Genomic DNA, 24972 nt, shown 5'->3' with positions numbered 1-24972 from the left:
CATAAATCAAAATTCAAAGATGACTGTGTCCTAAGAACATCATAAGTAGTTTAGAAGGAATCCTGAATGTCTGGAGCATCAGTTCTACTGGAGGTCATATGTAGTCTCATTGGTATTTAGCAAAAACTAGCTCTTAGCATGTTTGATTTGGACTATGTTTCTGACTGAACAGATTGGTGAAGCCAAATTGTAAAGGGCTTTAAATATCATGAAAAGGAGTTTGTGTTTTCTCTGAAAGGCAACAAAGAGTCACCCTTCAACAGAGAAATGACATGGTCATAAATGTGCTTTAGGAATATCAATCAGCAGCTGTGTAGCAAATGAAATAGAGGGACAGGAGAGCAGAGACAAGGAGATCAACACTGTGGTAAAATGAAAAGAAGGCTGGGTTTGGAGTGAGAGGTCTTGGGTTTAAATCCTAGCTTGCCACTTACTACCTATGTGGACATGAGGAAGTTATGTAGTCTCTCTGCGTCCCTATTTCTTTAGCTGATTTTTGGTGGGGAGATGGGGGGGGACACACCACATGGAATCTAAATCCATCTCTATGTGACTTTCCAATAAATGGGTGTCCAGGGTAAAAGAGTTCGTTTTCCTCTTTATATTCCCAGTGCCTAGCATGGATCACTGTTCATACAGGCACTTTGAAATGATTTTCAGAAGCATCAGGAAGTCATTCACCCATATGAAGTTAAAGGAAATCATAAACACTGTGCAATTTTTTCTTCCTTTGTATTCCCAGTGCCAGACATATTTTCTGGCACATGGTGTTGTCATTAAGTCATTTCAGTTGTATCTGACTCTTTGTGACCCCATTTGGTGTTTTCTTGGCAAAGATACTGGAGGGGTTTGCTATTTCCTTCTGTAACTCATTTTATACATGAGGAAACCAAGGCAAACAGGGTTAAGTGACTTGCCCAGGATCATACAGACATTAAGTGTCTGGGTTCAGAATTAATCTCACAAAGATGGGTCTTCCTCATCCAGGCCTGCATTCTATCCACTGTGCCACTTAGCTACCCTAAATGAGTAAGCAGACATAAAATGTTTTGTAAACTAGATTGTTGCTGTTCAAGTATGTCCAATTCTTTGTGACCCTATTTGAGGTTTTCTTTTTTTTTTTTTGGAGGGGCAGGGGAGGTAATGGGGTTAAGCAACTTGCCCCAAGGTCACACAGCTAGTAAGTGTCAAATGTCTGAACTCAGGTCCTCCTGATTCCAGGGCCGGTGTTCCATTCACTGTGCCACCTAACTGCCCTATTTTAGGTTTTCTTGGCAAAGATGCTGGACTGCTTTGCTATTATCCAGCTCATTTTACAGATTAGGAACTAAGGCAAACAGAGTTAAGTGACCTGCCCAGGGTCACACAGCTACTAAGTATCTGAGGCCAGATTTGAAATAATGAAAATTAGTCTTCTTGATTTCAGGCTCTTGCAAACTGTATTACATTTGAAAATTAGATAAACTGAAAGACAATGGCCCAAGCATGATCAATTTATTAGGCTAGCAGTAACCAAAAAAACTGGGTCAGTGGCCTCTCTCAATGATCAAAGACCCTAAGTGAGGGCTGACAGGGTCTTTTAAAACTAGGTGTGTCTTCCTTCTGATTGGCTTGACAGTACATCATTTGGACCTCCCCTGGCAAAGGTAAGACAATCCTAAATGGTAGATATTTTAACAAGGAGGTGGCCTAAAAGTAACCTCAGCTCATTTCCTTTACTTCCTTCTTTGGGATATGGGAACAATTGTCTGGTGATGGAATTTGTCTGCAAGCCTTGGATGTAGTATGCAACAGAAACTTTGATTGGATCAACTTGAATGTGACTTAAGTGGGTGGTGGGTGAGGTTACAAAGGCTTATGGAGTATTCAGGAGGACTAGCACCTCTTGCATTAGGGCTTGCTGTGCCTTTTTCAGGGCTTCTCAACCACCTTTAGAGTCCACTAATTCATCTAACTCTCACCTGTAGCTCCAAGAAGCTGTAGCATACACAGGGGCCCCACCCTGATAAAGGATTTCAGCAGATGACCAGGTTAAGGGTAATCAAGATAACCAGGTTAAGAGTAATCTAGAGGCCTCAAACCTATTAGTGAGCTAGAGGGATATCTATCCGAAGTATGTGAGGTCTTTCCCTGGTGGAATGGGAAAATGAGAAAAATGTGTTCCAAAGGCCACGAAGGTGGCTGAAGCAGGTGCTATGGAGTGCTCAGAGCTTGGTCAGACATGAAGATGTCAAGGTCATTCACTACATCTGGAACCATCACTAGTCCATCCTGACTTTTGTCTTGCCACTGGACTTCGATGACTCAGAAAGAGAGTGAGACTGAGGACTCTGCCTCACTTAAATGCAATTCACTCTGAAGTCAAGGCATCACCCCCATGATGTCACTGGTTCTCTTCAAAATTGAAGGACACAAAAATAACCACAAGGGTAAAGATTCAATTCACTATAGAATTGAGTCCTGAGTGAACATAATTACAAGATAAAAACTTGGCCTTTACACAAGTTTCTCTCAAATGTGGATGAAGGGTGAAAAAGGTAAAGAGTTTGGACTTAGTTGGCATGGAAAAATATACTATGCCAGCTTGACTAAGTCTTAAAATTAGAATGAAAATCAATTTTCAATTTTACAAATGTAACAAATTTCAGAAATATATGCTATTATTACATTATTTTACATGGAACACTTAGAGTACATAAAGTATCTGACTAGCAAAACATTTATGTGAAAGTGCAATTCTAAGAAAATATCTTGATTTCAGAAGTAACTTGGTATTTCACAGTGACACAATTGAGGTGTTACCTTTTTCACGTGATGCAAGTAATAAGCCATGATTTCCCAAAGCTTTTAAAAGAAAGGGATTTTCTCTTTCACTTTCGTAATCGATGGGGTGTTCTCACTGAAGTACTTTTGTTGAAGAAGATCCATAGTTATAGGATAAACAGAAACAAAAAAGAATGGTATAAGGCGAAAAGTCATACCTTCTACCTTGCAATCAAATGCATCCCCTCCATCATCACCAGGAGGTTTGGAGTTTGTTTTCTGAAGGTCTTCTTGGGCACTCTCAATACTGTTATAGACCCATTGGATGGAATCTTGCTGAAATGGGAAAGAATTCCAAAGGATGTAAATGCTCTCTCATTGCAGCAGTCAATAAAAGTACACATGAATGCATGTATGTAAAACAAAACCACACAATATAAAAGTTCCCTCACGTTAACACTTATTAAAGTATATAATTTAGGCTGGAGCCAAGATGGCGGCTTGAAATCAGGGACTTGTTTAAGCTCTCCGCGAGGTCCCTCCAAACACCTGTAAAAAATGGCTCTGAACAAATTCTAGAGCTGCAGAACCTACAAAATAGCAGAGGGAAACAGGACTCCAGCCCAGGAAAGCCTGGATGGTCCCAGGGAAGGGTCTATAGCACGGAGCTGGGAGGAGAGTGGAGCACAGCCCAGAGTGGGCCGCACCAGGACCAACCAGACCAGGAGCTGGGCAGAACAGGCGGGAGGGCCCTGAATCATTGAGCTGTAGCAGTTACCAGACTTCTCAAACCGCATACGCCAAAGACAACAGAGCAGATAAGTGGAAAAAACTGTTAGATCTGAGTGAAAGGTGTGTGCAGTTGGCCACAGCTGTTGGGGTGGTGGAAGTGGTGCAGTTCTGGGGCTGCTTCCAGAGTCCCAGCTGTGGTTGCTTCCAGCCCCAGGCCCACCCAGTTGGAGGAATTAAGCTGGAGATCAGAGCAAGAGGACAAAGACTGCTTGGATCTGGTCGTGGTCCTAGTTGGCCGTTCTTGGGGGAGGAGAAGAGCTGGTGGGGCAGAGCTTGCTGTGTAGAAGTAGCTCTGAAAACAGAAACGCTTGGACCCTAAAGCATGGGACAAAGAACTCTCTACAAGCAGTCATACCCTGACAAAAAGCTCAAGGGTCAAGCAGTTGGCTAGGAACATGAACAGGCAGCGAAAACGCACCCAGATTCAGTCTCAGACTTTCCATTCTTTCTTTGCTGACAAAGAAGACCAAAACATACAGTCTAAAGAAGTCAATAAAGTGCAAGAGCCTACACCAAAAGCCTCCAAGGAAAACATGAACTGGTCCCAGGCCATAGAAGAACTCAAAAAGGATTTGGAAAAGCAAGTTAGAGAAGTAGAGGAAAAATCGGGAAGAGAAATGAGAAGGATGCGAGAAAACCATGAAAAACAAGTCAATGACTTGCTAAAGGAGACCCAAAAAAATACTGAAAAATACACTGAAGAAAACAACACCTTAAAAAACAGACTAACTCAAATGGCAAAAGAGCTCCAAAAAGCCAATGAGGAGAAGAATGCCTTGAAAGGCAGAATTAGCCAAATGGAAAAGGAGGTCCAAAAGACCACTGAAGAAAATACTACCTTAACAATTAGATTGGAGCAAGTGGAAGCTAGTGACTTGATGAGAAATCAAGAGATTATAAAACAGAACCAAAGGAATGAAAAAATGGAAGACAATGTGAAATATCTCATTGGAAAAATCATTGACCTGGAAAATAGATGCAGGAGAGATAATTTAAAAATTATTGGACTACCTGAAAGCCATGATCAAAAAAAGAGCCTAGATATCATATTTCAAGAAATTATCAAGGAGAACTGCCCTGCTATTCTAGAGTCAGGGGGTAAAATAGAAATTGAAAGAATCCACCAATCGTCTCTTAGAAAATATCCCAAAAATAAAACTCCTAGGAGTATTGTAGACAAATTCCAGAGTTCCCAGGTCAAGGAGGAAATACTGCAAGCAGCCAGAAAGAAACAATTTGAGTATTGTGGAAACACAATCAGGATAGCACAAGATCTAGCAGCTTCTACATTAAGGGATCAAAGGGCTTGGAATATGATATTCCAGAGGTCAAAGGAGCTAGGATTAAAACCAAGAATCACCTACCCAGCAAAACTGAGTATAATGCTCCAAGGCAAAATATGGACATTCAATGGAATAGAGGACTTTCAAGCTTTCTCAATGAAAAGACCAGAACTGAATAGAAAATTTGACTTTCAAACACAAGAATCAAGAGAAGCATGAAAAGGTAAACAAGAAAGAGAAATCATAAGGGACTTACTGAAGTTGAATTGTTTTGCTTACATTACTACATGGAAAGATGATGTGTGTAATTCATGAGACCTTTCTCAGTATTAGGTTGGTTGAAGACAACATACATACATACATACATACATATATATATATATATATACATATATATATATACACACATACAGAGAGAGAGAGAGAGAGAGAGAGAGAAAGGGCACAGGGTGAGTTGAATATGAAGGGATGATATCTAAAAAATAAAATCAAATTAAGGGATGAGAGAGGAATATATTGAGAGAGGGAGAAAGGGAGAGATAGAATGGGGTAAATTATCTCACATAAAAGTGGCAAAAAAGCAGTTCATTGGAAGGAAAGAGGGGGCAGGTGAGAGGGAATGAGTGAATTTTGCTCTCATCAGATTTGACTTAAGGAGGGAATAACATATACAATATCTTACCCTACAGGAGAGTAGAGGGAAGGTGATAAAAAAGGGGGGATGATAGAAGGGAGGGCAGATAGGGGAAGAAGTTATCAAAAGCAAACACTTTTGAAAAAGGGACAGGGTCAAGGGAGCAAATTGAATAAAGAGGGACAGTATAGGATGGAGGAAAATATAGTTAGTCTTTCATAACATGGCTATTTATGGGAGTGTTTTGCATAATGATACATGTGTGGCCTATGTTGAACTGCTTGTCTTCTTAGGGAGAGTGGGTGGGGAGTGAAGAAGCAAGAGAACTGGGAACTCAATATTTTAAAAGCAGGCTCAAAAAAAAGTTGTTTTTGCATACAACTGGGAAATAAGATATACAGGCAATGGGGCATAGAAATTTATCTTGCCCTACAAGAAAGTAAGGGGAAAAGGGATGGGGGGGGAGGAGTGGGGTGACAGAAGGGAGGGCTGACTCGGGAATGGGGCGATCTGAATGTATGCCATCTTGGAGTGGGGGGAGGGTAGAAATGGGGAGAAAATTTGTAACTCAAAATCTTGTGGAAGTCAATGCTGAAAACTAAAAAACATTACATAATAAAGTATGGAATTAAAAAATTAAAGTATATAATTTACATATGGTTCAAAATTCTTAGCCCAGTTTATTTTTCTGGTACCTTGTTTTAAAAGAATGAAAATGTGAAAAAAGGTAATTGAATATTAGTTAAACCAAACAATAGTGAAACAAAACAAAAGTTGTGACAAGTTGAATGGTTTATCCTAAAAATTATCCACTGAAATTACTCAATCATGGATATTTTTGTATAAGACTTTTACCATAAACTTTTAAAATATGTCTAACTTAATTTCAAAGATGTATTGCGAGTCTACTGATGACAGCATGATCTATAATGGTATGAGATATGTAACCTGGCTCCTGCCATCCCTTCTTTCAATATAATTAATGCTTTTTTTGAATCAACCATCTTTTATCGACTACTGAAAACTACCTCTTAATCTAATCTCTTTCTAAAAAAAAAGATTCTGCAAAATAATTAAAACAATGGTTCTTGTCTTCTTTAGAGAAAAGAGGAGGATGAAATTACCATGAAGGCAGTGCCAAGGGTTGTATCTCCTTAAAAGGTGAATACATTTTCCAGATAAAATAGTGATAAAACTATTAAGTGGCAAAAGCTCAATGTCTCATCGTGTGAATTTAAACTGCCTATTTATTCCTATTGCACATGAATAATACCAGGTTCTTTTCAAAGCCTAAAATACATAAATAACCCTTGATTAATCACAGACTAATTATGAAGTTTTGTGAATTATTTACATCCTCTCTTACTCATGGAAACAGCTAGGTGGCTCAGTGGATAGAGCACCAGGCTTGGAGTCAGGAACTGAGTTCGCGTCCAGCCTCAGACACTTACTTATTAACTGTGTTACCTGGGCAAGTCACTTAACCTCTGTTTGCCTTAATCCACAGGAGAAAGAAAGGGCAAACCACCCCAGTATCTTTGCCAAGAGAAACCCACAGACCGTATGATCCATGGAGTCACAAAGACTCAGAAATGATTGAATGACAACAGCTCTTACTCATCTTTCTCCTCCTAGCTCCCCATCTTTTGGTCATATCACTGATAAATAATTACTTTGAAGTAAGCTGGAGAAGTATAAAGAAGTAAAACTTAAATAGAATTGCTACTTTTAAAAATTCTAAACAAAGGGGGAAAAGGTTTAATGAATAAAAACACTGTATTTATTATCCAAAACAATGTTTTTAATTCATTTTAACATCTAAATTAAGCAAGTATTATTATATCATTTGCAGTGAAATTAATTTAAATATAGTCAGCAAGAAAGCATAGCTATTGTATTGATAAACTTATTTCCAATACTTAATTTTTATAAAAAATATTTGTTACATTTTTATTTTAATTATACATGATAACATGAGTGTAAAATATTACATATATATGTATATATAAACATTCTCTGAAAGCCCCCTCCCATATGGCCCCTCTAGTTTTAGACCTAGGTTTATACTATTCTTCATCTCATTAGCAGCAGGATAGATTTCATCTGGCAAGAAAACAATGAAGAGGTAGGATAATAATACGGGTCAGTGAGATAGCCCAGTGGATGGAATGCCAGGCTTGAAGTCCAGAAGACTCATCTTCATGAGTTCAAATCTGGCCTTAGCTACTTACTGTATGACCTTGGGTAAGTCATTTAACCCTGTTTCCCTCAATTTCCCCATCTGTAAAAAGAGCTGGAGAAGGAAATGGAAACCACTCCAGAACTACTCCAAGAAAACCCTAAATGGTGTCATGAAAAGTTAGATATGATTGAACAACAAGGATAATAACAACAATAAATATTTCTTTATATAATGCTTTAATATTTACAAAGTATCCCAACCGCATAGTTAATACTCATATCACTGATACTATTTTTCAAGTGATGAAAGTTAGGCTCTGTAACAACAATCTTGCTGGCAGCTACTGTGGCTGTGTAAAACCAACAACAACCAGCACACAGGGGGCTGCTAACACAGGTTCTTTGATCTGCTTTTCTAAGGAAAGCAACTGTAAGGGGTTAATGATCTCAGTTTAATTAAACATGCACATATCATCCACTTAGTTCTGGGGGAAAAGATCAGCTCCCTGAACTTCAAGGCAAATACAAACAGAAATCACAAACATCAACAGACAGACCCTGTCTGCTTCAAATCACAATTCATAGTTACCAGAGAAACACCAATATCTGTCTGGGTTATCAAAGCCGGGGGGGGGGGGCGGGGGCAGTTATAGAGGCTTGCCCAGAGTCTCAACACTCCTTCCATGAGAGTGCCCCAAAAGTCAAACACCAAGCTCCCCTCAATTACATCCTGTTCGGAGCCCCGAGGGCTCTGACCTCACCTAGACTGAGTGTGTGAAAGTTCCCCACAAGTCAATGACTCCTGATTGCCTCAGTGCTGAGAAATAGCTGAGAAATATTCCAAAACAAAGACAGCAAAAGGTTTCCAACCAATTCAAACAAAGGGGAGACTTGATAGTCTTAGCATCCCAACATGGAGGAACAGACTAAAGTCTGATTATCTTAACAGGCTCAGGGACATTGAGTAATTTGTTCATGGTCACATAAGTAGTAAATAATACAACCAGGATTGGAAGGCAGGTCTGACTACAAAACTAATACTATTTCCATTTCACCACACTCCCTTACTGAGAAGGGATGATCCTTTTATACATATGAACAAAAACAAATCACCTTTAAAAAAAGAATGAAGAGTTCTTAATTATTCAAGATATGAAGAAAACAATGAGAAGAATTAGTATTCCTATTCTGATACTGACTAACTTCCTAGGTCAAAATGATGGAAACCGTAAGAAATAAGCATATCTGCAAATTTTTTTGCTTGACTATGCTTATATGATAGAAAAGTTCTGTCCTCTTTCCTCCATTCCTCCCTTCCTTTCTTTTCATTGGGTAACAGGAGGTAAGAAGGGGAAAAATAAATGCTTGAAAACTGAAAACAAAAATTTAAAAACAGTAACTATGTTATTTTAGGAGCTCATGTTAAAAAAATATAGGAATTCAAGCATAGCTTAATGACCACCCTAGATTTGGGGAAAGTGGATTTAAAAAAAATTCCTAAAAGTGAAAGTATACCATGATCTAAAATTCTACAGGGAAAGGTAGCTGAATAGAGTTGGGACTCTCTCAGGAATGGAAATTTGACAACACAAACACAGACAATTTTGATGATGAAGAAGGGGAGTTTTCTAAAAAAAAAAAAAAAGAAGAAGAAAAAGAAGACTGAAATGGATACACAGGATTGTTGGTATTGAAAAACTGTCATGACACTGCACATATATAACCTATATCAAATTGCTTAATCATCTCAAGGAGGGATAAGGGGAGAGAGGAAGGGACCTAATTTGGAATTCCAATTTTTTTTAAATAATGTTAAAATTATTTTTACATGTAATTGGGAAAATAAAAAGTTAAATAAAAAAGAAGATATGAACATACGCTTCAACCCCACTCTTTTGCAGTGCTGTATCCCATAGGTGTGGAACAATAAATATATTTTCAGACTTTTTCAATGTATTGATCAGTTTTGCTGACTTTTTTCTCTTCCTCTTTTTTTGGCTTTTATTTAAAACTATTTTTATAATGCTGGAATGCTTTCTAGGGAGAGAAAATAAGTGGGATGTTTGGAGAAATTTTGGTCATGTAAAAATCAAAGATATCGACAAAATATATTCTGTAAACAAAAATATCCAAACTTGATCTACTAAAACAAGCTGAAAAATAGGAAAAGAAAAAACCCACCATCATGACAAAGTAGGATTTCATTTTTTTTCCTGCTTGACTCAAGAGGAGAGAGCAACATACAATGAGTTTAAGTTGCAGTAAGACAAATGTCAACTCAATATAATGGCAAGGGCTTTGGAATGGGGTTGGCGGTAAAGGAATGGGGAGAGTTCTAACAATTAGAGCTGTACAAAGGAGAACAGTAGGCTGCCTTATGGAGTAGTGGGTTCTCCATCATTGGAATTCTTCAAGCCTGGATGACAACTTGAGGATTTCTAGTCAGTCATGTTGAACTGAATGACCCTGAAAACATTTCCAGCACTTGAGATTTTATGAGAGGCATGAAAATCTCTTCATAATGCTAATATGAATGCATAATATCTAAATGAAGGAATTTTTCTTGCTTATTTCACAAGTCTGGATAAAAAAAAATAAAATGTCTGTTTACCTCCTTAAGTAGGAGACATTAAAAAAACAATCCAATGAATTTGTTTTTGGGACGTGGCTTTGTGAAGTAAGGTTCTAAATGTTTCTTTTTCTTTGGCCATAAGGATAGGTTTTTTAGAGTCAAATAGGTTTGGAGAACTTTGAGGAAGTAGTTACAGCATTGAAAAGAGTACTTGGATTTGGAGTTAGAGGAGCTAACTCCCACACTTATTCCCACACTGTCTTTTGTGACCTGTGTGTCACCTTTGGAACACAACATTTAATCTCTCTGGGTCTCAGTTTCCTCATCTGTAAAGTAAGGGATTTAGACACAATGAACTCTAATGTCTCTCCATTCTAGTTCTGGCTCTATGATCCTTGGATTCTGTTAGCTAGCCTCAGAAAAAATATGACAGGTTTTACATTTCAAATAATGGCAAGAACATATTGCTTAACTTTTTTAAAATCATATGTTGTTATTCAGTCGTTCAGCCCTGTCCAACTCTTCATGACCACATGGAACATAGCATGGTCCATGGGGTTTTCTTGGAAAAGATACTGGAGTGGTTTACCATTTCCTTCTCTGGTGGATTAAGGCAAACAGAGGTTAATGACCAGCCCAGATCACACATCTAGCAAGTGTCAGAGGTGAAATTTGAACTCAGGTCCTCTTGACTCCAGGCCCAGTGCTGTATACACGGAGGCATCTGGTTGCCTCTGCCAAATACAAGCCACAAATTGCATGAATCACTGAGTTTCTTCTGGGACAGTGTTACATTGTAGAAATACAGGCACATTTCAGACGCAGAAAGGCACTCTTTAAACTCCCACACATGCATAGCTGAATGTTATTTTCTAAACCATTACAGGGTCAAGAAAAAGACCAACCCTCAGAATTCTAACATGATGAAGTTAGCTCTGACATTAAAATGGGAACTTTTCTAGGAGCACCTTCTAAATAGGCAATGGTTCTATTCTGTAACAAAAGAATGCAATTCTTTAAACTCACACTTTTGTGACATAAATAACAATAGTCAGTTGTATATGAATAAAACCATCTTTATGCATTGTCAAAATGAGAGTTGTAATGCTGAGTTAAAAGCTGACTTTTGCAGGAAATTAGCATCATCCTGCTGTTATCTAATTGTTGGGCTTTTCTGTACTACAGGTTAGGCATAGATTTCTACTCAGCATGAACAAGCTGAAAAACAGCTTTAAACACAAGGGGCAGTTACCTTCATTGGTCGTCTATATTTCCTACAAGCTGTGACATGGGCAATTACACTGGCATGTGTCTCCTTGCTGACATTAATTCCATTTACTTTGATTATGCACTGTCCAGGGTGAAGACCAGCAGCTGCAGCCACAGTACCTTTAAAAAAAAAACGGGGAAATTGCAAAAATTTAACTTAAATATGTGCTTTTTAACATGTTATTCTAGTTATAACTAAAGAAAATACTTTCAATACCTCATTAGAAATTAATTTGCAAAACTATTACAAAGCAACCTTTCTAATGTTAATTAGGGTTTTTTCCCTTTTAAGATCACTTGTCAATCTAATTTCCTAAAACATGTAATCCTAAAGTCAGAAAGTCTAAAATGTGTCATCTTGCCATTTATGATTTTAATTGCCAATAGCTTAACATTGAAGCAGAATTATACTGAAACAATCTAACACAGGCATCCAAAAGATAAGTTTTAACAAGAAACAAAAAACTTTAGAGATACATATAGTCATAGATTTTCTGGTTCTACTGATCAAATTGAGGAGTAGAAGCAATTATACAAATTTTTAAAAGGTTAGGAAGATAGTACCTACTATGTGCCAGGCATTGTGTTAAGTGCTTCAAGGATGTTATCCCAATCTTCACAACAGCCACTAGGGGTTATGTGGCCACAGTCACACTATCACTAAGTGCCTGAGGCTGGGTTTGAACTCAGGCCTTCCTGATTTCAGGCCCAGTGCTCTATCCATTGGGCCAAAAGGAAGAGATCTGAATATAATTCAAAAAACATTTATTCATAAGGATTTTGTTGTTGTTCAGTTATTTCAGTTCATTCTGACTCTCCATGACCCCATTTGGGGCTTTCTTGGCAAAGATACTGGAATGGTTTGCCATTTCCTTCTCCAGCTCATTCTACAAATGAGGAAACTGAGGCAAACAAGGTTAAATGGGGGGCGGAGCCAAGATGGCAGCTGGTAAGCAGGAACTGGAGTGAGCTCTGTTACCGAGTCCCTCCAAAAACCTATAAAAAATGGCTCTGAACCAATCCTAGAACGGCAGAACCCACAAAACAGCAGAGGGAAGCAGGGCTCCAGCCCAGGACAGCCTGGATGGTCTCTGGGTGAGATCTATTCCACACGGAGCTGGGAGCTGGGAACGGAGTGGAGCAGAGCCCAGCCTGAGCGGCGTGGACCATCCAGACCAGAAGCCGGACGGAGGGGGTCCTAGCGCCCTGATTCAGTGAGCTGCGACAGTTAGGAGACTTCTCAACCCACAAACACCAAAGACTGCTGAGAAGGTTAGTGGGAAAAGCTGCGGGAGTGGAAGGAGTTCCCTGTTCGGCTTCCAGCCCCGGGGGCAGCGGAGGTGGGGCAGCTACAGCTGTTGTTACTTCCGGCTCCAGGCCCACCTGGTGGGAGGAATTAAGTGGCGGATCAGAGCAGGGGTGCACAGCCTGCCGAAGATCTAAGCCCAGTTCGGGTTGGGGGTTCTTGGGGAAGGAGCAGTGCGGGTCTGACGGAGCTGGCACCATCCCCCCCCAAACATGGAACACAGAACTCGTTAGTCTACAAGCAGTCAGACCCCACTGAAAAACTCAAGGGTCAAGTTAGTTGGTTGGGAATATGGCCAGGCAGCGAAAACGCGCCCAGATTCAGTCTCAGACTTTGCATTCTTTCTTTGCTGACAAAGAAGACCAAAACATACAGCCTAAAGAAGACAACAAAGTCATAGAGCCTACAACAAAAGCCTCCAAGAAAAACATGAACTGGCCCCAGGCCATAGAAGAACTCAAAAAGGATTTGGAAAAGCAAGTTAGAGAAGTAGAGGAAAAATTGGGAAGAGAAATGAGAAGGATGCGAGAAAACCATGAAAAACAAGTCAATGACTTGCTAAAGGAGACCCAAAAAAATACTGAAAAATACACTGAAGAAAACAACACCTTAAAAAACAGACTAACTCAAATGGCAAAAGAGCTCCAAAAAGCCAATGAGGAGAAGAATGCCTTGAAAGGCAGAATTAGCCAAATGGAAAAGGAGGTCCAAAAGACCACTGAAGAAAATACTACTTTAAAAATTAGATTGGAGCAAGTGGAAGCTAATGACTTTATGAGAAATCAGGATATTATAAAACAGAACCAAAGAAATGAAAAAATGGAAGACAATGTGAAATATCTCCTTGGAAAAACCACTGACCTGGAAAATAGATCCAGGAGAGATAATTTAAAAATTATTGGACTACCTGAAAGCCATGATCAAAAAAAGAGCCTAGATACCATCTTTCAGGAAATTATCAAGGAGAACTGCCCTGGTATTCTAGAGCCACAGGGCAAAATAGAAATTGAATGAATCCATCAATCGCCTCCTCAAATAGATCCGAAAAAGAAATCTCCTAGGAATATTGTTGCCAAATTCCAGAGCTCCCAGATCAAGGAGAAAATACTGCAAGCAGCCAGAAAGAAACAATTTGAGTATTGTGGAAACCCAACCAGAATAACCCAAGATCTAGCAGCTTCTACATTAAGAGATCGAAGGGCTTGGAATGCGATATTCCGAAGGTCAATGGAGCTAGGATTAAAACCTAGAATCACCTACCCAGCAAAACTGAGTATCATGTTCCAAGGCAAAATATGGATTTTCAATAAAATAGAGGACTTTCAAGCTTTCTCAGTGAAAAGACCAGAACTGAATAGAAAATTTGACTTTCAAACACAAGAATCAAGAGAAGCATGAAAAGGTAATCAAGAAACGGAAATTGCAAGGGACTTACTAAAGTTGAACTGTTTTGTTTACATTCCTACATGGAAAGATGATGTGTATGATTCATGAGACCTCAGTATTAGGGTAGCTGAAGGGAATATGCATATATATATATATATGTATATTTTTATGTATATATATAAGTGAATGTGTATGTATGTATATACCTATGTGTATATGTATGTATGTGTATATATATACATATATATACGTCTGTTTTTATATATATATGTGTGTGTGTGTGTGTATATATATATATATGTAAAAGAGAGAGAGCAGACACAGGGTGAGTTGAAGATGAAGGGAAGATAAATAAAAGAAATAAAATGAAATTAAGGGATGAGAGAGCAACATACTGAGAGAGGAAGATAGGGAGAGATAGAATGGGGTGGATTATCTCACGTAAAGGTGGCAAGAGGAAGCAGTTCTGTGGGAGGAGGGGAGAGGGCAGGTGAGGGGGGAATGAGTGAGCCTTGCTCTCATCAGATTTGGCCTGAGGGGGAATACCATACATACTCAATTGGGTATCTTACCCCACAGGAAAGAAGAGGGAGGCAGATAAAAAAAAATAAAAGGGGGGGGATGATGGAGGGGAGGGCAGATGGGGGTGCAGGTAATCAAAACAAACACTTTGGAAAGGGGACAGGGTCAAGGGAGAAAATTCAATAAAGCGGGATGGGTTGAAAAGGAGCAAAATGTAGTTAGCCTTTCACAACATGAGTACTGTGGAAGGGTTATACATAATGATACATGTGTGGCCTAGGTTGAATTGCTTGACTTCTTAGGGAGGGTGGGTGGGAAGGGAAGAGGGGAGAGAATTTGCAACTCAAAGTTTTAAAATCAGATGTTCAAAAAAAAAAAAGTTTTTGCATTCAACTAAAAAATAAGATACATAGGCAATGGGGCGTAGAAGTTTATCTTGCCCTACAAGAAAGGAAGGGAAAAGGGGATGAGAGGGGAGGGGGTTGATAGAGGGGAGGGTTGACTGGGGAACAGGGCAACCAGAATATAAGCCATCTTGGAGTGGGGGGGAGGGTAGAAATGGGGAGAAAATTTGTAATTGAAACTGTTGTGAAAATCAATGCTGAAAACCAAATATGTTAAATAAATAAATTTAAATTAAATTTAAAAAAAAAAAACAAGGTTAAATGACTAGCCCAGGGTCACACAGCTAGTGTCTGAAACTAGATTTTAGCTCAGATCTTTCCAACTCCAGGCCAAGCACTCCATCCACTCCACCACCTAGCTGCCCCAGTTTGCTAAGGATACAGAGGCAAAAACAAATCTTCTTATCCTCAATTATCCAGATATTTGTTTAAATTCACTCTGTCTTTGTAGGTTCAGGCATAAATACAGAGACCATGTCTCTGTAATAAAATGTCATTCATTTATTAGCTTATTTCAGTATCCTTCCATAGTCTGATCTTATTTCCTGACTAAGTCCTCAGTTGTTTCAGCTTTTGAATAAATACAATAGGCTATTAATGAATAACACTATCATTGCATTGGCTTAAAAAAATCTAATTCAATCTTGTCTGCATTAACACAAGTGCAATGTCTGCATAAAGGGAGGTAACAGTCTTGAAATACTTTAAACTTGTCTTACCACACATCTGAAGCATTGCATTTTGTTCTGGGTGCTCTATTTTAAGAGAGACAGGAACAAAATGAGGTCCAGAAGGTAGTGATTGAGGATGATGAAGGGACTTAAACATATGTCATATGAAGAATGATTAAAAGAACTGGGGATATCTACAGCAGTCATAACAGCTATCTTGATCTATATGGTGGCACAGTGGACAGAGTGTGGACCCTGGTGTCAGGAGTACCTGAGTTTAAATTTGGCTTCAGATGCTTACTAGCTGTGTGACCCTGCGAAAGTCACTTAATCCTGTCTGCCTCAGTTTCCTCATCTGTAAAATGAGTTGGAGAAGGAAATGGCAAACCACTTCAGTATCTTTGCCAAGAAAACCCCAAATGGGGTCATGGAGAGTTGGAAGCAACTGAAAATTACTCAGCAACAAAAGATATGTATAATGATGATCAGATCAAGTCTGTGTAGTAATTATGAGTTCAAAAATAGAGCAAATGGGTATAAGTGACATCAGGTAGGTTTTAATTTGAAATAAAGGAGGCAAGGAAGAAATAAAATACTTAGATTTGTTTAGAACAAAAAGGATTACTTCATCAATGAGAGAAATGATTGCTTCTCCCTCCTGTTAATAATCAATTATTGAATTAGGACCAGAACTTTTTTAGAAGCCTGCAGGTTATTCAGTTGCTGAAGGACATTTCTGATGAGATTGAATTAACCTTCTCCTAAATCTTGTTCAGACTCCAACCTTATAAGGATTTAACCTAAAGTGGGAAGCTCTTTGTGCTCTACACAGGGTTGGGTGGGGATAAATTCTTTGATTAGATTGCCCAAGGCTGGTCAATTTAGAAGTAAATTACATAATCAAAGTTACATTCTCTCCCCACCCTCCCACCTCAGCCCCTCATCAGAATAGGTCCACCTCCAAATGTAATATTCATTCTCTTATTACTTGTTAACCAATCAGAGTAGATTGCCACCCTCAAGAACACTCATTCTTCCAAGGGCATATAAACTGTTAGCCCATCACCATTAGAGTTCTTTGGCATTTGAGAGTGTCACTGACCCTTTATTAATAAAATGATTACTCAGAAACCATGTCTCTCTCACCTTTTAGATGCCACATTAGAAAGTGAGTTCCAAATTATTGGAAATATTCAAATAGAAGTTGTATTGCCACTTGTTGAGGATTCCATATAGGGATTCATGAATCATTTATGGAGTTAGATTAGCTGACCACAGTGATCCCTTCCAGTATTTAAGATATAATTCTTTTCTGATCAATGATAGTTATTTACCTTCAGGATCAAATTCAAATTCTGTTTGTCATTCAAAGCCCTTTATAACCTAGCCCTGACCCACTTCCAGTCTTCTTATACCTTTCACACATAGCTCCCTAAAATGCCCCTTCCATCCAGTTACACTGGCTCATTGCGGCTCTACAAAGAAGACTCTCCATCTCTCAGCTCTGGAAATTCTCTCTGGCTATCTCCCATACCTGGAATTTTTCCCTTCTCATCTCTGCCTCCTTTTTTCCCTGTCATGCTTCAAATCCCAACTAAAATTGAACCTCTATCAGAAGCTTTTTTCAATCCCTCTTAAATTGAATGTCTCCCTTCTGTTAATTATTTCTTATTTATCCTGTACATAGCTTGTTCGTATATATTTGTATACTTGTTTACCCCACTATGCTGAGAGTCCTTTGAGGACAGGGACTGTCTTTTGCCTTTGTATCCCCAGAGTTTAGCAGAATGGCTGATAGGCACTTAATAAATTCTTATTGATTGACTGTCAATTATGAATTTTTCCTGAATGCCATAAAAATATTTTCCTATTAAAAGTAAATTATCCCAAAAGTGAGATTCAGAAAATCTACTGACATATGATCTGGCTTTTCTTCTAGGTGCCGCCTTCTATGATTATGTAGCAACTTAAAATTTTTGCTTTGATTTCAAAAGCTGTTCTTAAAAGGCAAGTATTACAAAATATGATTATTTTATTTAGACTGGGTTTATTTTTTTAAACCACCAGTCCCTTTATTTTCTCACAGAAATAGGCTTAAAGATAAGGAAATCTAAACCATTGATAAATTGACTGAAAGTCATTAGCTGACAACCAAAGGTTTCGGTATGGGAAAATTCCCCTCAGTTTAAAAGAAGCAAATGTTACAAACGAAGATGTTAGGAAAAAAGGTGAAACTGGTTCCCACATGAAGATACTACCACAGTCCCAATGCAGTACTCTACTCTGAGCCAAAACATGCATCTGTTGTCCTGTAGACAGCCAAAGACAGCAAATATCTTGTGGGAAAATCTGTCCATCTCACTAAAACCCAAGACAATTCTGTCAAATTGCACGTTTCCCTCTGAAGATTGTGTCTGAATTCAGATTCATCTTTTACGTAGGACATAAATTGATTGCCCACTTGCTTCACAAAGGGTGTATAATGACTGGTACCAACTTTTACAAAGTAAACCTCTCCCCCATTTGACTGATGGGTAGGGACTGTCTTTAGCCTCTTTTTGTATCTTCAGTGCTTGGCACAGTGCCTATTGACACTTAATGAATGTATATTGACTGATTACTTATTTAGATTCAAAATGATGTTTGGTTATGTTTAACCTAAAATGTCTCAATGCTTTTTATTTTTTTTCAACATAAACAAAGTAAAAAATAAAATAAAAGGTAACCACAAATATATTTTATTCAAAATCTGTTTTTCCAAAATACATTAATTTTGCTATCTTGCAAAGTCCAAAATCCCTCTCAGAGAAAAACAAACATTTTGTTCTATGTTGTATCTTATCCATTGTTCTGACTTAAGCATTTTCCTTTAGTGATAATATAGCAGGCAGAAAGAGAACATCAGTGATTTTTCAAGTGATTCTCCAGGGCCCAGAAGGGGAAGATATACCCTTAGGTTAGGAAAATAAAAAATAAGGCATCTAGTCTTGGTACCACATTTCAGAGCAGTATAGAATTAGTGAACTGTGAAGGGTTTTTAACTAACTGTGTTATCAATCCACATGTCCAAAATTTTAAAGAAACATATTTATTTTTTAAAATTCATTTTAAGATATTTTATTTTGTTTTATTTACTTTATTAATTATTTTAATAAGTTTATTTTAAAATTTTTCCATGCAGAGAATTTTGAGAGGACTGTATAAGTATTTGATAAGACATACCTGGTTTGAAAATCACTCTACAACACCAAATAGAATCTGATCTTGAGATATATAGTTCTATAATGCTCTACTTAAAATCACTCAGTCAAGTGTTAATATTTCATACTGATCATATTAGTAAATTTCAAACTTCTTAGTAAGTATGGAGATGTGTCCCAGCATAGACAGAAATGTTTTTAGTCATAAATTTATCTCATAAAAGATAACAATCTGTTTAATATATTTGGCAACTATTTTCTTCACTGTGCTAGCATGGCTTCAATTATTAATTTATATATCGCCTTAAAGTGTTTATAACCCAAATAAGCCATTTATAGTATAAGTTAATATTTTTTAGTTATGCGATTAAATTTTTTTTCCCATTTTCTTCACTGCTCCTGCATGAGTTCAGTTATTTTCTGTCTTATCAATCACTTTTAATCTTGTGGATAATTCTGATCTTGAAAATTCACATGGGTGGGATTTGGATGAAAATAACCATTTGTAACCGGAAAAAAAGAATATGTTAAAAACGACAATGACAAAAATACCACACAGACCATCCTTTGGTGGAACTGGAATATCCATTGAGGCATTTGTGAAACTACTTATTTCCATTAGCAACCTTGTAGCAATGTTAAAGAAACCCCTTCACCCTGGATGTTTATACCATTTCAAGCTTACTTCTCATATTGGAAGTACTTTCAATGCCAGTGGCCTCACTTTCTGGCTGGATGATTCTTCCCAGATACTGCAATTTAAGGAAGAGGACAAGGCCAAAGATGTCTTCATCCTTCTTCAGTCTGACAAGCTGAGTCATTTCCAAAGGACTTTCTCTACCATGTTGCAGGCCAGGTAGCATCTTCCTCTAACCCCTTTGTTTTTCAGCTCCTTATGTACTATCTTCCCCTATTAGTATATAAACTCTTTGAGGATAGGGACTATTTTTTCTTTCTGTTTCTATTTGTATACCCAGCTTTTAACATAGTGCCTGGCACACAGTAAGAGCTTAATTAATGTCTTTTGGCTACCCAATTGAAACAAGAAAAGATTTTTTTTTCAAAAGTAAAATAGAAAAAAAAAAGCCAACATGCCATTTAAAAAAACCTGTCATTGGATTAAAGTATGTGCAAGTTCAAAATGCTAATTACATTATTGATATAATCCAGTAATAAATTTGAAGAATAAATATATGAAATCAGAAAAACATTTGACACTTAGATTGAACTTCATACCTCTTCCAACTGCATGTACCACAGAAGGACCAAATCCCCGAATCTGGAATCCAAGGCCATCTGCTGAATCTGGAATTTTCACTGTCCTATTTTCAATCAAAACCCAAAATAAAACAATAAAGGTTTAATTGTCATTAAGACACATATGTACTTAATCTGTTACGAATTCAGATTACAAAATTAATGTAAAATAGTAGGAAAAGTGAGATCTTTCTATTTTTTTAATTACACAAAAAATAGAACACTTAAACGGAAATAATAGACCAGAACTGGCTCTAACAAATAGTTATTTCAAGCAGTATAGAAATATAAATGAAATATTATATTTTGTATTTTTTGTTCTTATAAATAACTTTTTAGTACTTTAAAAAGAAGCAAAGCTGAGCAAAAAGTATGCTAAAATGAACTTCACAAAAAGCAGAAATAAATAAAAGAGTAGAAACAAATTAAAGAAAAACAGAAAGCTTGCAATGAATAGGAGTAAAAAAATCAGGAAGAATTAGGCACAGTCAAAATAAATATCAAACAACTTACAATTACAAGAAATTTTCCAAAAATTATGACTAAATATAAAAATAAATAGGGGAAAATAAGGATGAATGAAATGGATAATTGAATAAATGAAGTGTATGTAATAAATATGCGTAGATAATTTTCATACTGATGATAAAAAGTGGTTTCCAAATGGAAAAATGATGAATATGATAAAATTATAAGATCTATAAGATCATGAAAACAAATTGCACTAACATTTCAAGGACAATGGTAAGTAGTCAGAAGTAAGGTAACATGAAGAGTTGATTACAGAAAAGTATCTCATAGAGTTATGACTACCCTTCCAAGCTATTGTTTTGGCCAATTCATCATATTGACTATTTCAGAGTGGGTTTAGTTCTGTAGGAAAAGGCCAAAATATTCATCTGAAATATAAGTTGTACAAGTACTCTAATAGAAATGGAAATAATTAATTTCTTTGATCTTAAGATCATAGATAAAGAGCCATAGATCTAGGGGCCTTCCAGTCTGACTCCTGCATGTCACAGAGGAGGAGCCTCAGTCACAGGGAAGCAAAGTGACTTACCCAAGACTATGGAGTTATTAAATGGCAGAAATGGTATTTGAACCCATGACCTCTGAGTCCAAAGTCATGCATCCTCCCACTGCACCAAACTATCATTAATAGTTTTATTGTAAATTAATTTGCACATAGATAAATTATTTTCATACTGATAGTACTGACATCAGAAAAATCTGTTTTCTAACATCTCTATCCATTTGGTATTCAGGGCTGAATCTACTGTCTTTGAATAGCACCTCTCTTCAGTGTTTCATTATTTGGCAGTGCCTGTCAATGATACAATTCAGAATGAAAGAAAACTGGCTGTGAGAAAGAAAAGAGCAATCATGAAGAGGTATAGACAAAAGAAGCACATTCTCCCTTTAATGATGGATAAATCCTCCTTTTGCTGCAATAGCTTAGAGCTTTAGAGCTTTGCTGAATTGTTCTTGCTCTTGTCTTCTCAAGTAGCAAAAGTGGCCTCTTGGGCCTTTTTTGAGATATAGTCTGTCTGTAACTTTAATATTATGATGGAATGTGGATCCCTCTCTGACCTCTAGTCAGGTCATTCTATTCTCCTTAGCACAGCCTGTAAAAAACACAAGTGTATTCTGGAAAAAGAAATGTAGGGTTTCACTGTGTTTAAGGATGACTAGCTTTGGTAAATATATCTTCCTACTTGAAATACCATATTGTGGTGGAATGTACACATTTAATTTACTGTAGGAATTAAGATATAGTATTTCCTGCAGAGACTAATATGTATGTGTGATCACTTACTGAGATAATACGTTGATAAAAATAAGAAATACATCTTTATAAAGATTTCCGATAATTAAGGGCAAACAGTTAAAAATTTAAAAGAGGCCATGATGATATTCACTATTATATTTTTATTACCTATTATGAAATAGAAAAGGACTTCAACACATGAAATAAAAAAGATAAATACAGCAGGGAATAAGAAAAAAAGAAGTGGGAAGCCAATGCAAAAGGTAGAGGTGTATGAAAACAAAGGCTATGGATTACAACAACCTTAAAAAAAATAAAGAGAAAAAGATTGAACTTTTCCAATGTAAAAAACATGATAAACAATCAGACAAAAGACATGAAATGTGTTGCTGAAGCAAAAGAAGTGGTCATAATAATACTATCAGAATTGCAATGGAATAAAAAGTCATGTGATTCAATGCAAAGTAATTCTTAAAATGAAAAATCTGCAAATAAGGGAGAACTTTTTTCCAATGCAATATTCATATAATAGAAAACCCCTGAGGGTGAAACAGATCATAATCTTGAATCAATGAAGAAGGAATAAAAAGAAGTAAGAACCTAAGTCTTTTAGCTGCTACAATTTTTCTCTTGCATTTCTGGGGATGTATAAACCAGTTTGGAGTACCTCTCGAATATTTCCCTCTTGGGCTTCCCTTTTATTCTATGACATTTAGGTGGCATAGTAGATAAAAAAGGGGGGATAGAAAATGGGGATACGAAGGCAACATTGAAGTCAGGAAGCAATTCCAGCCTCAAATACTTACTAGCTGTGGGACCCTGAACAAGTGTGATGCCAATTAGTGATTAAAGATCTTTCCCACCTATTCAATAGACCTCAAGTGGGGCCAACTAAGGGAAGCTTGATTAGAGGTTTGTTTGTAGGCAGGCCCACTCCCTTTACTTACTATGTACTAAGCTTCAGGCCCACACCCTTTTGCTGAGTGGGGATGAAGTTCTTGGGCCCTAAAAAAGAGTATATATACCCAGAAGGTAGTCATTGAGAACTCAGAATTAAGACGTCAGAAGCAAGAATTCAGAATACAGCACAAGGAGAAGTAAGAACTCTGAGACCACAGAGCTGCAGAAAGAGTGTGGAGCTGAGAGTTGTGGAAATCAAAGAGCTGAGCATCCACAACATTGAGAGATTGCAGATCTGAGAATCCAGAGGATTCAGGAGACTACAAGGACTCTGAGAACAGCAAGGGCTTTCAGAACTGGGGGAGAGGACTCAGGCAAGCAGACGGTTAGGATTCATGATTGTTTACAGGAAGGCAGGGGGGAAGGTTATAGGAAGACTTGCTTCTTTGCTATAATGCTGTGTTATAATTTCTTTGTTGCTACATTGAGGTGCGCTTACTGGTTTTGGAATATAATTACTGCTATATCAAATTGGAGTTATTGGTCTTGGGATTGGAGCCTCTGGTGTCTAAATAAATGTTATACTTCCTCTGCCTTCTACCTAGAAAGTTTCTCATACTTTGTGGTTCTAAACCATACAGGCATGTTCATGGTCATTATTGAGGTCACGAATCTTGCCTTACTGACACAGTGCAAGTCACTTAACTACTGATTTGGTCCAGTTATTCTCATCTGTAAAATGAGGATAATAATAGCACTGACTTCCCATGGTTATTGTAAGGATCAAATAAGATAAAATTGTAAAGTGCTTAGCATAGTGCCCAATACATAGTAAGTACTGTATATAAATGTGGAGGAGAGGGGAAAATAGCAGAGTATTTTCCATCTCTCTTATTTTTTTAATTCTTTCCCCCCAACTCCCTCACAAATCTCAAGATGATAATTGGGCAGAAGAGTCAAAGTTCAGGAAAGCAGTGGTGACAGAGCATGATCAGGAGAGGCAAAAACTAACAACTTTTATGCATGAGACAGAGGGGAATTTCAAGGAGGGAGACACACCCTATAAAACTGCTAGTCACCCAGGGGAATGAGCAAGTTATAGTTTAGGTAGTAAAGACAGAAATAGAAAACCATTCAAAGTTCTTATTCTCCTCTACCTAACTCAACATACTCTAAAAGGAAGTTAGGCACTTAAAGATGTATTCTTTCCTTCAGACCACTTTTTAAGCTTACCCATTGTTTCAGAAAAGCTATTGCCATAGGTAGGGATTTAACATTTTCAGAAAACAACTTGGGAACAAGGGAGAATCTGACAAAAATTGAAGTAAATGAACCCTGACAATGAACATTTCAACTTCACTTATCTGGAAGGTAGACTTCTAATAACCAGAACACAGCCCTGAAACTGTTATTAGCAAAAAAAGGCTTCTGAATATTCCAAATAGTTGTCAGACAGAGCTCCTAAATTAAATCTGTCAACTTTATTTTGTACATAAAGCCTTTAGGTTTTCATTCTAATTCTATTTACCTAGTTAATGCAAATTTTGTGACAAGCTTGATCATTTTAGAAGGAATAAACTAAAAGGGAAAGCAAGTTAACAGCAACAAAATGTGAGAACTGAAAACTAGTATCAAAGTAGGAGTCAGAAAAACTGAAAAGCAAGCAAAAAATATGCCATGAATTATATTAAAGCAGAATAATGTGCTTTCATTATTTTTTTCTTCCAAACCTGTGATATTATGGTAAGGAAACTCCTTCTACCAATGGAAGTCAGCACTTACTCTGCAATTTATAATCTTAGACACATGAATGAGGCCAAGTCGCATTGTCCGTACCTGTCAGAGGAGGGATTTGAACCCAGATCATCCTAACTAATTCTAACCCTCTGCTCCTCTACACCAAACTATTTTTCAAGAAAATAACAAATCGTGAATAATAGGTTAGATCTTGTTCATTCTCTTCTATTGAATAAGACCGGAGATAGTTATTAGATATTTCAGAGGAAAAATATTTTAAAAATTAATGTCTACAATGATTTATTTCTAGGGAATATCTGATTTTTT

General features: G+C 37.3%; 1 protein-coding gene across 1 annotated transcript in view; it reads right to left on the bottom strand.

Moving 5' to 3' along the window:
* PREX2 (phosphatidylinositol-3,4,5-trisphosphate dependent Rac exchange factor 2) overlaps nucleotides 1-24972 on the bottom strand; it is a 422543-nt gene that overhangs the window by 182812 nt on the left and 214759 nt on the right. Inside the window, exons 19-21 of the mRNA XM_036740899.1 lie at nucleotides 20220-20305; nucleotides 11478-11614; nucleotides 2982-3099 (exon numbers count right to left, since the gene is read on the bottom strand). Coding sequence (XP_036596794.1) covers nucleotides 2982-3099; nucleotides 11478-11614; nucleotides 20220-20305 — 341 coding nt within the window. The remainder of the gene's footprint in view (nucleotides 1-2981; nucleotides 3100-11477; nucleotides 11615-20219; nucleotides 20306-24972) is intronic.

This window comes from Trichosurus vulpecula, chromosome 1 (genome assembly GCF_011100635.1).
Source record: "Trichosurus vulpecula isolate mTriVul1 chromosome 1, mTriVul1.pri, whole genome shotgun sequence".
Taxonomy (NCBI): Eukaryota; Metazoa; Chordata; class Mammalia; order Diprotodontia; family Phalangeridae; genus Trichosurus; species Trichosurus vulpecula.
The sequence above is the reverse complement of the archived record's forward strand: the minus strand, read 5'-3'. Positions and strand labels throughout refer to the sequence as shown.